Genomic DNA, 16,210 nt, shown 5'->3' with positions numbered 1-16,210 from the left:
TCCATTTGATCACTCTTTGCTCTAGAGGAAATCGAATGTCCTACATTGAAAATATATAACAAAGTATCAAAATTCTACCAAAATAACCAACAAATTAATACTAAGAATAGGGTAAAATATATAGTGTAATATCGCCTTATCAGGTACCATATTGAACAAAGTAAAAAAAAGGGACTGGAATGGCTTGCCTGAAGCCCAGTTGCCTGTTACAAAAGTTTGGATGATAAACCTCTAACTCGTGCTAGTAGCGATCACTCATCACACCCCAAGCCAGATCCCTCAATTGGATGCAGCTGATAAATCTCTCTCTACAAAAGGGATTAGCATATTCTCCAAAAGCATCATGTGAGGTCTGGTCAGAGAACCAAGGGTATCCCCTTAAAACTGAAGCACCTCATTCCAGATATGCCTGAGTTCTATAGCCTTTGAAGAAATATAAACAAGCGAAGGTAGAGTGATTGGTTGGAGAAGCTTCAACTAAAATTCGGGCAGGGACCACTCATTCTAGAAATTCTAAGTTGGGAGCCCGAAGCTCAGGGAAATACCATTGAAGCCAAAGCTGGATCATCCAAGTTGGACCATTAAGGTTGGTTTCGAATGGTTCACCCTTTATAATTTCATACAGAAGATGATAGAGATGAGCAAGGAGAAATGGTCATACGGCTACATCGTCAAAATTATGAAGAACCTCTACTAAAGGAATCCATTCCACTTTCACTCCTTTAGATTTATTAGGGAAGACATGTTTGTTGAGCCAGTAGAGGAGAAAGTACATATGTTCCTGATCTCTGTTAGCATTGGAGGAGGAAGGGCCAAAATCCTTCTTAGCAAATGGGATAAAACTCGTGAATGAAGTTACATAACTCTTGAAAGTTGCAGAGTTATACTCTAGATAAAGAAAGAGAAGAGGATTACTCGAGCTCTCAGCAGTTGGGCAAGAAAAGGGGGCCCAGTCATGTGTAACATCCACAATTCTGCCCGAGGACCTTAACCCAAAGACATGAACCATGTTTAGGATGGTCGGGGACATATAGCCCATCCTAAAATCGAAAGTGTTGGTGCCCGAGTTCCAGAACAGGAGTGCAGTTGTCAGCAGCTCGAGCTTGGCAATCATAGTTGATTTGGATAACATTATCAGCTCATAGATTCTGTTGTTCATCCATTTTTTTCTTGAAGATTGGCTCGAGCTCGTTAATCCAATGTGTCTATCATTCATCTTTCATCAGAGGGAAGCCGCGACAGTGGTTCAGCCATTTGGAGGACGAAATGCCCAACTTAGCCAGAAATGGGTTAGGAGTGAACCATTTCTCCTCAGGCATGTTGTTCTCAACAGCAATTGGGACCTAAGAAGTCCAAGCACACCCCAAGGAGTGCATTTCTTCCTCCTCGAAGAAGAGTTTGGTGTGTAAGCTTGCTCAAGGGCGATGAAGGCCGTTGAGCAAGCGGCGCATAGTAGAAATGCCTTAGCCAGTTTCGCATAAGGGCTAGGATTGAGCAGTTGTTTTTTGTGCCATTGAATTTTGAAAAAGAGGTTGGGACTGGGATAGCAAGGAGAAATTGCTGAAAGATCAAAGGCTTGAAATTGCTAAGGTGATTTGCCAAAGAGATTAAATGAAAATTATATAAGAGAACAGTTAATTAACAATAGAGTTCATGGATTAGTGTAAAGGTTTTAGATAACCAACGATTGCTTTAAATGGCGCAAGTTTTGAGCAAATGCATGCGACAACTATTCAATCATTATTAGCACCTCGGTTTGCAGGCTCAACAGCGATTGAAAGGAGCACTGTTAGGGTTAATATTTGAACATTAGGTTGTAGGTGTTTGAAAGCCCATAGATGAAAATTGGAAGAAAGCCTGCCTGAAGCCCATCATCAAGCCCAGAGACAAATTAGCACCTTCTCATTAATGCATATGCCATATGCCTATGATTTAAATATCAAATGATGGGGACTAACTCACAATCAGCCAAAAAGCATTTTTCAGTGGCAATACAAGTAAAATGTTGATAACTCACTACCCGCCAAGTGTTTCCGGGCAAGAGCAAAGCCACTGCAGTCGGGCTAATCTGCCTATAAAAGAAAGAAGAGGCCCCATAGACAATGACACTTAACCAATCAAACAAACCAACATACAAACTCTGCTCTCAAGCCATATTTGCATCTAAAAGCTATAATCAGCCCAAATCTCAGTCCTTTTCAGGATCATTCCTTACAAAAGCCATTTTTTATCTAGTTTAGAAGCTCTAATATCACCCCTAGTGGCGTAGTATTGATTCTCTTGTGTAAACTTGTTTGCCATCCATCCCTTTTTAGCATATAAACCCTGTAAACTTGAAAAAGAAGTGATTGCAAGAAGTTTAACCTTGCCCGACAAAGTGAAATCTTGCTCAACAAGGTGAAATCTTGCTCAAAGCTCTTTGTTTGTTTTACAAGTTAATGTGGACTTAACCCATCCACGACAATCCTTTGATAACAAGAAGTTCGAGTAACTTAGGGCGCAAGTAATTGACTAAACACGGTGGCATGCCTAGCACTTGGTTAATTTTGATTTTGAGCCTTAAGGCCTATATCTAAGGCCTGACAAAGGCACCTTTCAAAACTAACTCTATCCTCTTCTTGCAGCATATCAGTACGCAAGAACCCGACTACACATCCAAAGTTCCAATCCCTTGGGGAGCTGTGATGAGAGCCGAAGAGCCCTCTTCGAAGAAATCTTTACCCGAACAACACCAATCTTTCTTTATCCTGTACCAACTAGTTTAGTGGAAACAAATTATTTTTAGGGTCACTATAAATACAAACCCACAACGATTTAGCCACATTACCTAGACGAATTGAAGGGCAAAAGGAGAAATTTGAGATTTGAAAAGAGCATACAATTTGGAAATCGTGAGGGTGACGTTTGAAGGTAAAATCAGTGTAAAGAGAAGATGAGGAGAAGCACAGTGAAGATTAGGGTCGTCGTGGTTGTATAGGTGAAGCTCCTTACTCCCATCTTTTTCTCTTCAACTTCAATTCCCATTGATTTGGTGCAAAAGGTCTTGATTTAGTGTATGATCAAGAAAGGTAAAGGCAGAAAACAAAAACAAAAACTACAAGTCCAAAGTAAGCTAGCTCTTGCTCCATGAGCTTCAAAACCCATATCTAGAAGAAGCCCAACCCCAGTTTCAAAGTTTCAACCGTTGCCCCTTGCTCTTGCTCGGGGTCCTTTTTTCCTCCTCATTTCTTCTTATCTCCTCTCATTTGCCATATCCCTTTTTTCCTCCATTCTCATCTCCTCTGCCCATTCTGCCTCCCTACATCCCATCTCATTTTCCTTCCATTTTTCTAGTCTTCTACTTCGTTTTTATTATCGACTCTCCCTTTAGTTTTATCTCAACAAGGTGAAATCTTGCTCAACAAGGTGAAATCTTGCTCAAAGCTCTTTGTTTGTTTTACAAGTTAATGTGGACTTAACCCATCCACGACAATCCTTTGATAACAAGAAGTTCGAGTAACTTAGGGCGCAAGTAATCGACTAAACACGGTGGCATGCCTAGCACTTGGTTAATTTTGATTTTGAGCCTTAAGGCCTATATCTAAGGCCTGACAAAGGCACCTTTCAAAACTAACTCTATCCTCTTCTTGCAGCATATCAGTACGCAAGAACCCGACTACACATCCAAAGTTCCAATCCCTTGGGGAGCTGTGATGAGAGCCGAAGAGCCCTCTTCGAAGAAATCTTTACCCGAACAACACCAATCTTTCTTTATCCTGTACCAACTAGTTTAGTGGAAACAAATTATTTTTAGGGTCACTATAAATACAAACCCACAACGATTTAGCCACATTACCTAGACGAATTGAAGGGCAAAAGGAGAAATTTGAGATTTGAAAAGAGCATACAATTTGGAAATCGTGAGGGTGACGTTTGAAGGTAAAATCAGTGTAAAGAGAAGATGAGGAGAAACACAGTGAAGATTAGGGTCGTCGTGGTTGTATAGGTGAAGCTCCTTACTCCCATCTTTTTCTCTTCAACTTCAATTCCCATTGATTTGGTGCAAAAGGTCTTGATTTAGTGTATGATCAAGAAAGGTAAAGGCAGAAAACAAAAACAAAAACTACAAGTCCAAAGTAAGCTAGCTCTTGCTCCATGAGCTTCAAAACCCATATCTAGAAGAAGCCCAACCCCAGTTTCAAAGTTTCAACCGTTGCCCCTTGCTCTTGCTCGGGGTCCTTTTTTCCTCCTCATTTCTTCTTATCTCCTCTCATTTGCCATATCCCTTTTTTCCTCCATTCTCATCTCCTCTGCCCATTCTGCCTCCCTACATCCCATCTCATTTTCCTTCCATTTTTCTAGTCTTCTACTTCGTTTTTATTATCGACTCTCCCTTTAGTTTTATCTCAGTTTTCTTTGAACCGAGTTTCAACTCTCCCTTAAGATTGTCTCAGATTTGGACTTTGTGCCCCTTATCTGGTCTTTTTCGCCTACTTTTACTACTTTCTGTCTTTTAATTTTTCTTCCTCCCTCATCCTTATATGCTCGGATCAGCAAATTCTAAACAAAAATTGGATACTAGATGCACTTCCCTCATGTACTTCATCTCCCCTAACCAGCATGCCAAATCCCCATTAAGGCCAAGATTTTTATGTCTTCTGCCACAATAAGGGTATTTTACATACCTCTTTAGTCTCACTCTCTACCCATAAGATACTTTATTTGTATATATTTGCAAGGGTTCATGAAGGGGACTTGGATTTGGTGTCTACTTTCTCAATTCAGAATTTGGCTTCATCTAAGGATGTGAGAGTGGCAACAATCTGGTTTATGCTACTTATAGTTAGGGTTTTTTGTTGTTTGTTTTTGCAACCTTGGAGCCTAAACTCATGTAGGCCTCTTGTTATATCTTGGGTTGCAGATCTTATTTTTCTTGGGCCTTTTACTTTATCAGTTGTTGTTTACCAGGCTTTTTTGGGGCCTTGTACTAGTTTTTAATGTAATGGAAGTTTTCTTACTTGGCCAAAATAAAAACAGAACAAGAGATTGTCAGAGGTGGGGCGGTTGACAGTGATTGGGTTAGGCAAGGAAAAGATTTCTTTTGTTGGCTTCTTTTTTTTTTCTTTCCTTTTTGCCCTTAAAAAGTGATTATTGGCCAACGTGACCCTTTTAATGCTAAAATGGACAAAAAAATAGACGGATAGACCAAATTGATTTGTGTCAACCAACTTCCAGGATGAGGTTGATTGATTTTTAACTTTAAGACCAAAATGAGGAGTTACACTTTTAACAATAAAATAGATGGAAAATAGACGAATGAAACAAATTGATGTGTGTTGGTCCTAAAATTTCAAGACCTACATGGAGCGCACACCAACAGCTACATATTTCTTGTTAATGTGGGCATGCCAACTCGCAATTGAGCTCTGTTGGGTGAGTAGAATAGATGTGGTGGTGATGGTGGTGTCAAATGCACTGCTAACTTCTACACTCGAGCAACTATGACCTAGGTAGGAACACCTTTTAACCTAGGGTTCTAGAACTTGAAGGCAAGGTCGCTTAATTTACTGTGAAGTTCAGGATCTTCTACACTAGGTTTGACAACTTCAACTGTATTCGTGAGAATATAAATGCATCGAATCGATGTCAGGCTGTACAAGAAAAGATACTCAAATAGATAAGTGTCTTTATGATGAACGTGGTTCGAGCATTTGAGTGTCGAACTATGAAGTGCACTTAGGAGTAATCGATCATAAAACACCTCACTTAGTTAGGCAGCTAATGAAATGACCTCTTTAGATGAAAGAATTGAAAACATTTTGCTGGACGAGACTTGAATAGATAACCTACCAACCAGAAGTAGAGCTATTAATCCAAGCTAAAGATGTCGTTGGTTGTCAATGAAGTGTTATTTATCCAAACTAAAGATGTATTGACGAGAGGGTTAGGATAATTAGTATTTTTCTCAGGGTAGTGAGAAGGGTTTCATGTAGAGTGTGTTTTCCGCTTTCATCATTTTGAGTTGTTTGTTGAGTTAAAAAGATTCTCTACGTTGCAAAACCTCATTTTTATAGAGGTGAATTTCATGATGGCCAAGTCTGCCTGAGTTATAAAATTCTGATAAAATTCTAATTCCTTAGCATATTCTCTAAATATACTCGGAATTAATCTCGGTAAAAACTCTATCACCGCCAAGTCTCATTGTCTTCGACTAGGACTCTGAAACTAGATTGATTATGCGAATAATTCAACCTTTATCTGAAAACCAAATTGATCCTTAGTATTTCGCTCATCTAACAACCCAGAGTATATGGGTTGAACGAGTGCAAAAGCAAGTAGAAATTCGATTTGCATGTCTACAACAAGTTGTGTAAACCAATTTCCAAGATAAAACAAATTTATTTTAAATTTCATAACCAAAACGAGGAGTTATTCTAATTTAAAAAAAAACATTAATCATAAAACCCAAATCAAATGGGATATATTGGATATATGTACGTACCCTAGCCAGTCTCGTGTATAGTATTCAAAGTTTTTTTTTTTTTTTTGTTTTTTCTTTGAACAAACAATATTATTTACAAAGAGAAAGAGGAAGTGAGTTAAGCCTCACATAAAGCTAGCATTATAGTTTAATTTTTCTTTGACAATAATCGAACTTAAAACCTCTAACATATAAATGAAGACTAAGTGACAGTCGTACATAATTTGTTACTAGCCCAACTGTCTACATAGAGATTTGGGGTGGGACAATGACACCACTAGGCGGACCACCCCCAAAGAAGTCACGAAATTTCCCAGAATTGTAGAATGTTATGATCCTCTCTCTTCCCTTTACCAATTACCGCGCATAAATACAGCATAGTCTCCACTCTCACTATCTCACTCACTCTCTCGCAGAAAGAATCAACGCCACTAGACACCAGCCACCACTGCCCTTAGCATTGCACATCAAACTCAGAACACAGAAGGTATGTATGTCTCTCAGATCTCAGATCCTTACTTTTACTTCAATTTTTTTATATTAGATCTTGCAGAATCGTTTTTTCTTATTTGCATGTGTTGTTATTTTTCTGTATTTGTTGTCTATTTCGTATTTGGTTTACTGTGTTCTGGGTGTTTATCAATTGAATTGCTCTAACTCCCTACTTTCTTAGAACCCATGTTGTTCAATTGCCTGTGGTGGGTTTCCTTGATTGTTCTTTGAAGGGTTTTTTCCCCAACAAGATCTGGAGGTAACAAATTTTTTGGTGCCAGGAGGATTGTGGGGTTGGGTTCTAATGCAGTGTTTAATTTGGAGCTGTTTTTCATTATTTTTATTTTCTTTATTTGATTAGAATCCTATCTGCATTCAATTTTCGAGGGTAGTCTAATGTACTTAGTATTCAGAAGGTGTCTTACAGTGCCTGTAGAATCGGCTATTTGAGGTCCGAAAGCGTAAGGGTATAAGTGAATGAAGCCTTCCTTCTAGGTGAGAAACCTTTGTAATGTTTTAGGCGTACAAATTTCGTAATGGATTCAAAAATGAATAGAAGAATTTGACTATATAATTATTTGGTGGGAGTTAGACGTCCTTAAAGCTATACAAAAATCTCGAACTAGTTAGGAATACACGTTAAGAAATATTGGACATAAATTGAAACACTACAACACAACAACAACAACAACCAAGCCTTATCCCACTAAGTGGGGTTGGCTGTATGAATCCTAAAACGCCATTGTGCTGTATTTTGCGCCAAGGAGGGGGATGAAACACTAGAACACAACAAACATAAATAGTGGCTATGAATTCTAGTGCTCCATTCCATCATATCCTAACTCATAATTTTGTGAGAGTTGCATTATCATATCTTTCTTAATTACCTTTAACCATATTATTTTGATTTTCCTCTTTCCCTAGCACCAAATTATTGGTTAAGTCACTTTGATGCATCTATTGGGGCACTTATTGGTCTTTGTTAAAGATGTCAAAACCACCGTGATAAGTTCTCTCTCATTTTGTGTTCAATTGGTGCTATTTTAATTTTTTTCTCTATGATCATTCAAATTGTTTCCCTGTCTACAGACACGTCCATTTGAAGATCCTACTTCTAGCAGTGTCACATTTCGTTTCAGGGTATTGATATTGGCCCTCCAAAAATCACTCAAACACAAAACACACCCTATTTACTACACCCTAGACCAAAAAGGAATATATGGATCATCATATATCAGTTTCCTTAAGAATACCTTATGACTTGAAGTTTCTATCATCTCAAGCTCATGGCAATCATAGGCGACACCAACCTTGTGTCATCCTGCATCTTAATCTCACTGTTGTCTGATACTATTAATCGAGTTCCTTCATGTGACATTTAAAATTTTCACCTACGAATGTGCGTGTTTGGAACTTGACCAGGTTATTTTCAAAATCCAAATGTTTGGGTGTATTTTTTTTTACTGTCAAGCTTCCAACCTTTTAAGCAAAAGTGATAACCTCTTGCTCAGCAGTTAGCATTGCTACAAACGACAATACCTTGCCCTTTGTGTGGCTTACCCCAAACATCGTTGTATCAAAAAGCACTACTACCAATGATAAGAACTGGTTATGTACTCCATTTAATAATAATATTCCAAGTCCTTGATTAACCCTTAGGTGAGGTCCGACAACATTATGGATTATGTATTTTTAGTTACCGAGTGACCATACAAATGTACTTGACCAAACCTTCAGAGAAACAGTTCTTAATTTTGTCATGAGTGCTCACGCACATAAAAGAAGCATTCTGCTGAATCAGTGCGCAGTTTTTCACACTATTCTACATTGCTTAATCGTCACTTTGTGGTTGTGTTTTCTTATCATAATTATTACAACATGAGAACAATACTCACTCTTCAAAAGTCGAGAATACCGTTTTGATCTCTTATACAACATTGGCATAATGTGCTGTCCCCAGTTTCGGTTGCTTCGATTACCTGGTCTGTTGCATTCCTTGGATACAGAATTTACTTGTTCTCAATGACTACAAAAAGTCTTATAATTGAAAAAACAATTTCCACCTTTTCATTCTTCGTTTTTGCTTCCATCTATATTCTTCTCTTTAAGTGGTGTGCTATTTATTAATCTATCATCTAGAATATGATAACTTTATGGTTCTATCTTTGATGTAAATTGCAGATTTTAACTCTGCAGTCAGTGTCAGCTTGCAAGTCTAAGTATGAGCTTGGCATGCCTTGTGTGCAGCGCAGAAAGTCCATCACACTCTTTTAGGAGTTACTCTGTATCGAGCACAGAAAACGATGGAAGATGTTCTGCTATTGCCAACTGCTTAACACGGAGGCCATCTCTTCCGCTGCCAACACATTCCAACATTGCATCATCCAAAGTAACCCCGCAACCAACTCTTTCAAATGGTGGTTCCATACCAGGTACCCCAAGGCTAGTACGAAGCCGGGCTGTGAGAAGGGATATCGTGAGAGACTGGAACTTTGACGAGGCGGTGATGGGGCGTTAGAGTTTTTCAGTTTGACTGGAGAGTAGAAGGCTCTTACCATGGTATAGTTGTACGAGCCAATAATGCAGTCTATTTTTGTTAGTTATGGCTACATTGAACTCACTTTTCCCTCTGGGAGAGTTTGTGCATTTGTAACCATCCCAGAAAATCATTGCGGTTGTTTAGGGTCTGTTTGGTAGCCTATTTGAAATTTTTTTTATCATTTCTCAAAACATTTCTTGAAAACAATTTTCTTTAAGATTCAAAAACTTGATTGGTTTGCAATTTAAAATTTTTAAATCTTACGACTTAAACTAGACAAAGAGATTTAAAAAGAGGGGGTCGTTGGAGAGAGAGAAAGAGGAGAAGTGAGGAAAGAAAGTAAGATATGATTGAAGGAAAGAGAAAGAAGTGAGGATTGAACGAGATAAAGAGGAGGAGTGAGAGAAATAACCTAGATAATGAAGAGAGCGGATTGGAGAAGAGACGAAAAAGGTAAAAAAAAAAATGAGAGAAAGAAGAAAAGAGAGATAGATTTGGAGTAAGAGGGGGGAGGAGGGAAAAAAAAGAAAGAAGTGAGTTTAAGTTTAAAAACTCTAAAAACTCATTTTTTATGTTTTTAAATAAAAGATTATATTTTTTTAGTTAATCTTAAGTTCAGTTTTTTAAAATAGTCATACCAAAAAGCTTTTAAAGCTTAAAACTTGAAAATTGTTTTTAAGTATAAAAAGTTGGATTCAAGTAGAATATCAAACATGTCCTTATAATTTGACCCTTTTCGTAGTCTTTTTGCAGTTCAGTCGTATTGAAAACCATTTAATTATGAAACTATAATCAAACATACTAACAAATGATGTGTTTTCGACTACCAAAAGAAACCTGGAAGAATGTAAAGTACCAACAGTTCGGACATGCTGCTGGTCTCAAAAACTAAGATCCACTGGTAAAAATGTTCTGATACTACGCAGCACTACAGATCTTTCGCCTTTTATCAAGGATGAATTCCTCGTTATACGGGAGAATCCCTCCCATTCCACACTATGAAAACAACTGAAAACATGTCTCAAGAGATTTTGGGGGAAAGGAGTCATGATGAAGGGCAATGGGAGCGAAAACAAAATATTGAAAGTGAAAGCAACTGAAAATCAGGGGCGGGCAAACAGGTTTTTAGACTTGTGGATTTGGACTGTATTATTTGGCTCGATGTAAAACCATTTGGTTCTTACTTTTAATTTTTAAAAGGTCCAAGTTGGACCCAGCTTGTGTGAAAATGAGTCCAAACCGAGCCCATATTTTTAATGTGTGGGTAATCTAACCTAAACCGTTAAGGATTGTCTTTAACACTTGTCGGTTTCTTTGTGGTCCACATGAAGTGCTGATCCATGATTTTATGTCTCCCTAACCCTAAAAATAAGTAAAACAACAATTGTTTGTTATTGAAACACATAGAGATTGTTTAATATTGTTGTTTTGTTATGTGACATAAAATTGGAAAATGATCCGTTTGACCCATAGGAATCAGACCATATCAAATGGATTCAAATGAGCTAATTCCACTAATAAATACATAAACTCAAACTCAAATATTAAAAAAAAAGTCGAATCAAGATCTATAAAAAAATAGACCCAGCTCAACCCGCACCTGATGCGAAAATTAACTTAACATACAAATTAAACCCTCTTTTGACAATTGTAGTATAGGTATAAGTAGGGATCACTCTAGGCCGGGGATTAGGAGGGATTGCTAATTGATTTTAAACTGACTTAAAGACACAAAAACAAACTTAAAAACAATAGGATAGATTCAAAAGACTCAAAATTAGCTCACAAGACTCAAAATAAGATAAAAACACTCAAAACTGCCTAAAAACACCAACTAGGCAGTTTCTGACACTAAACACAATTTTGGAAGAAAATAAGGTTTGGGCTTGACTCAAAACACTTAAAAACACAAACAAAACAAGTTTAAAACAATTTGAAACAAGCAAGTAAATGGGGGTTTTGTTTTGGACGAATTTAAAATAACAAAACAGATTGTAATTTAAAAACAGGTTTGAAGACAATTTTAGGAAATTAGATGGATGATGGGATAGCTAGAGGCTTTTCCTTCACACATGACATGTATGCAAACGACTCGATTTCCAGTTACTACTTCATTGAATTATGAACGACAATGCCCCAAATTAACCGTGACATCACTAGTTAACCCTCAGATTTTCCTTGTTTTATTGGATTGGATGACATCATTCGACAACCCAAAGTATTCTTCAAAAGTTCCCTACATGACATCATAATAAAGATACAATCAAAGATCATTACGTTCAATGAAAATCATAAGCATTGACAAAGCACTTGCAACTATGACATCATGTCACTCATGCTAGGAATTAAACTTAACGCGATCATGATCAACAACCTTCACTATATATGAATATAAGTTTGTAACGATTATGTGAAACTTCCTTATACTCTAGCATCAGATTTATGCATGCCAATTAAGTGTCGACCCTCAATCAACAAACACAAATAAGTTATCAATTAAACAGTTAAGCCAATTGCATTCACGATTCAAGAATTCATAACTGGAATTTATCAACTCATATTGCACACATAATCATGGCTTTGAAATCACCCCTAGCCAAGAGGGGTTTAGCCACTCATGTTCACAACAAAACGAAAGAAAATGAATTTAAACATTGTAGATATATAACGAATTACACCTAAAACGCTCCAATCTTCAGGCTTGAAATGCCAAAGGACCTTCTTCTTCCCCACCTTGCTGCGGCACAAATGTCTAACGATGTGTATGGATGTATGGAAGGGTCATGAATGTATTTAGGTTGGATGGAGGCCACGGCTTTGGATGAAATGTTGCTAGAATTGTGTTTGGGAGAGTTTAGATGGTATGTTGCAGCAAAGAAAGGGGTGTTGGAAATGTGCCCTAAAACCAATCATATGATGATACTTTACGAACATTTCACATGTTAAACTAATCTAGTTTAACTATAAAGGGCAAAGATTATTGTTTGAGCTGTCTCATATAAATGTTATATGCTTAAACGATAAGTCCAAGGAATATGTGATTGGGAGAATGCGATCTAAAGAAGTTAGATTCATGAGACCATTCTTTCGTAGACACATCCTAAACGTTCCTGATCATAGGATTGCCAATTGGGCATTGACAGTCCGTTAAGATCAATACGTACTGTGTCTTCTCTCAGGGAGAGTGACTAGTCTCGAGTCATTGGTGTGTGTGACATCAAGTCAAGTACGTAGGTGCTCAATAGAGAATGAGTCCACTGAACACGATCAACGAAGAGTTCTCATATTCATGTCACATGAGAACTCATGGTTGGGATAATGCAAAGTAGTCCTTTGACCTGAGGCATCACAGTTGTCTTGTGGTTAAGTACTTGATCTTTGATTATGTCAAAGTCACCCCATCGGGGTGTCCACGGCATCATTGGGGTTAAGCCACTTAGTCATGGAGACAAGTGAATGCGCAACAAGGGATCTCTAACCTTCAAACCGTTGGGGGAAAATACTCTATGATATGATTTAGAATCTCTGGCCAGAGTATGAATGAAATTTAGAAAAGTCGTTCTAAATCACATTCAAGGTAATCATATAAGCACACGAATCACATTGGATAGTAGACATAAATAAATAAACTATCAAACCAAACAATGTGGTCAAGAGTATTGTATTAGAGAAAGACCGTATTGCATTTGTAATCCCAAACTGAATAGGTTCTTCACCTCTTCTGATTAGCTTGGGTAACCATGATATGCTGCTAGGTGTCACTCATGGTTTGTGGAAGCCCTAAACGTGTGTAATCACTAAAGGGAGAATTGAAAGTAAGTTTCAATTCACAATCGATTTGAAAGAGTTCTAATCGCCCACTGCCTCGCTAAAAGGAACCTAATGGATCGTACACCGTGTAAGGTGGAGATTGAAGAAACAATGGAGATGAGTAAGAATAATTAAATTGTTTAATTATTTATGGCAAGGATTAATTAATATGTTAATTAATCAAACGAATAAGTTCGTTAAAGACCTCGGGATAGTTTTGGGCCTCAAGGCCCAATGGGCTTCGAACGTCAAGTCCATTGACTTAAGTTGTATGACAACTTAATTCACTAAGGCCCAAAAGCCCAAACAAAACCCAATGGCCGGCCATTTAGAGGAAGGGTAGTGAACTTGCTTTAATTACAAGTTTGCCACTCAAATGAATAAAGGTATAAATATGACTTTATAGCCAAAATTCATTAAGGGTTTGTTTTGGAGAAAATTGGAGAGAACATGTCTCTCCATTTCTCTCTAAAGAGGCCGGCCCCTTGGAGGGTGTATCTAGCCATACTACTACTCCAAGGTCACTCATTTTCTTCTCCAATCTCTCCTTGGTGTGGAGACTTAGAGGTTCTCAATTTTGGGAACTTGGAGAAACCTATTCTTCCATCCAAATCCATAGATTTTAGATGCAAGGAATGAAGGCCCTCTCTTTGGGTGATTAGCCTTTGCTTATGCAAAGAGGAATCTACAAAGGTATATATTTCTCAACTCACTTTGATTTGAGTTGAGTCTTGGTTCACCAATCTACTAGGCTTTGAATTTCATGGGTAATGTTTTGTTTTTAAGTGCATGCAAGCATGGTTCCGCCTTTAATTGTTAATTGCATGCTTATAGATGTTGCTTAAATGAACATGTTTTCACAAAATAATCCTTCAAGGGGAATGGCTGAATGTGTTTGTGATGTAGTGTAGTGTTGAAATGGTGGTGAATGATGGATCAAAATCTCTCTCCCTTGCTGTTACACACACTTCCTTTTATAGAGGAGTGCACGGCATGGAGTGGTGTGTGCATCAATGAGTGCAATGATTCAATGAAATGGTGCATGAAATCAGATATGATGGAGGGGACAAGGAATGGTGCAGCAATGAGTGCATGGAGTGGAGGTTAAAGTGATGAAATGGTGCATGAAATATGATATGATGGAGGGGACAATGAATGTGCACGGCATGGGTAAGGAAAGTAAATGAGTGGTGTATCAATGAGTGCATGGAATGGACAAGGAATGCTGTGCACAGCTAGGGAAAGGAAAAGTGAAGGAATTGTGCAGAAATGATACAAGGGTATAAGTGGAGTGATGATGCACGACATGGGGGGTTAAAGTGAAGGATGGTGTAGCAATGATTCAATGGTTTGGACAAAAATATTGTGAGTGGAATGGTGCAAAAATGAGTCAATGAAATGGTGCAGAAATGAGTGTATGAAGGGGACAAAGGTGATGATGCACGACATGGATGGAAAGGTGAAGGAGTGGTATATCAATGAGTGCAAGGAATGGACAAGAATGAGTGCATGGCATGGGCAAGGAAAGTGATGAAATGGTGCAGCAATCTGGTAGGGAACATGGATGAATGTGCACGGCATGGGGAAGAAAATGTGAGGGATGGTGCATCAATGAGTGCAAGAAGGTGAAAGGGAGTGTGATTTATGGCAGAAAATAGGAAAGGGATTGGCTCCCTTGCACGGCAAGGAAGAGAAATGGTGAAGGATGGGTGCGGCTCCCCCTTCGACTGAGATTAAAGTGTCCCAGATTAACTAGGAACCATACTTATGGCTGAAACCTTTGTAGATTAGGATTAGGAAACTTTGATTTGGTCAATCCATCTTCTTCTTGGATATCTTAATCCATCTTCTTCTTGGATATCTTTTCCTCCCTTGACTTGAATTACTTCTTCTTCCTCTCTTTGGCAGGTTCCAAACTTCTTTAAGTCTTCAATTTCGTCCATCTACTTAGCTCCAAGCATGTGTTATTCATTTCAAGCCCAAAATTGCTCCAAAAGGCTCCAAAATGCATTTTTTTGCATATTTTATCCTTAGAACCTGAAATTGTACGAAAATGACTTTAAACACCTAAAACAACTAAGGAATAACAACATAAATGCATGAGAACAAGCTAACTCAGTCGCATAAATATGCTCCTATCAGCACTCACCTCTAAAATCGTTCGTTTTTATAATTTCCCTACAACATTCATCTCCTTCTTCTGTTTCCCTCTTTGAAAATTTAAAACCACAAATTACAAAGGAAATTGTTATCAAACAGGTCTTAAACTGCATGATACACGCACGTGCCCGGACGGTAGTGTATTCCAACGGCGGTCGTGTTTATAGTCCAACGGCTAATTTCAAAAGGAAGCTTCGGAGGAGCAGGATATTATTGATATAATAGTCCTTCCTCGGTTCCTCCAGATCATGCAAATTATGGGCTGTATTTGTATGGAGATGTGCCTCGGTGGAGATGCCCAATAACGCGCTTATACCTATTATTCACTAAACTATAGAAAAATAATACAAGATATGAGATAAAAAACGCTGCTTTTATTACGTATTTATAGTATTATTCGTATCATTTTTTTAATAAATATGATACTCATATGTGTTAGTGGATCATATCTTAATTTGAGAGATGGTAAATATGTAGTAAGTGTGGTATTACTCATATAAAATTGTTCGTAACAACGTTATAAAAAAACACATCCAGTTTCAATCGTATTTGCTTAAAAGTAAAAAGTGTTTGTTATTTTCCACCCGCATATTCTATTTCCTCAAACCATTCTATGTTTAAATCATTCTCATATTTATTTAAAATGTGGGTAAAGAAATAAAGTAAATGAGTGATAATAGTATCAAAGTAATTATAAGAATACAAATTAGTATTCGTGTCATGTCTATTGTTATTTGTCTTTATTTGTA

General features: G+C 37.8%; 1 protein-coding gene across 1 annotated transcript; it reads left to right on the top strand.

Moving 5' to 3' along the window:
- The first annotated feature begins 6,808 nt into the window (after positions 1 to 6,808).
- LOC103412659 (uncharacterized) lies at positions 6,809 to 9,639 on the top strand. The gene is made up of 2 exons (XM_029109441.2): positions 6,809 to 6,947; positions 9,134 to 9,639. Exon 2 carries the CDS (start codon positions 9,174 to 9,176, stop codon positions 9,468 to 9,470), a length of 297 nt encoding a protein of 98 aa, XP_028965274.1. The 5' UTR covers positions 6,809 to 6,947; positions 9,134 to 9,173; the 3' UTR covers positions 9,471 to 9,639.
- Positions 9,640 to 16,210: the final 6,571 nt, after the last annotated feature.

Source organism: Malus domestica, chromosome 10 (genome assembly GCF_042453785.1).
Source record: "Malus domestica chromosome 10, GDT2T_hap1".
NCBI lineage: Eukaryota > Viridiplantae > Streptophyta > Magnoliopsida > Rosales > Rosaceae > Malus > Malus domestica.
This window is presented reverse-complemented; position numbering and strand designations above follow the sequence as displayed.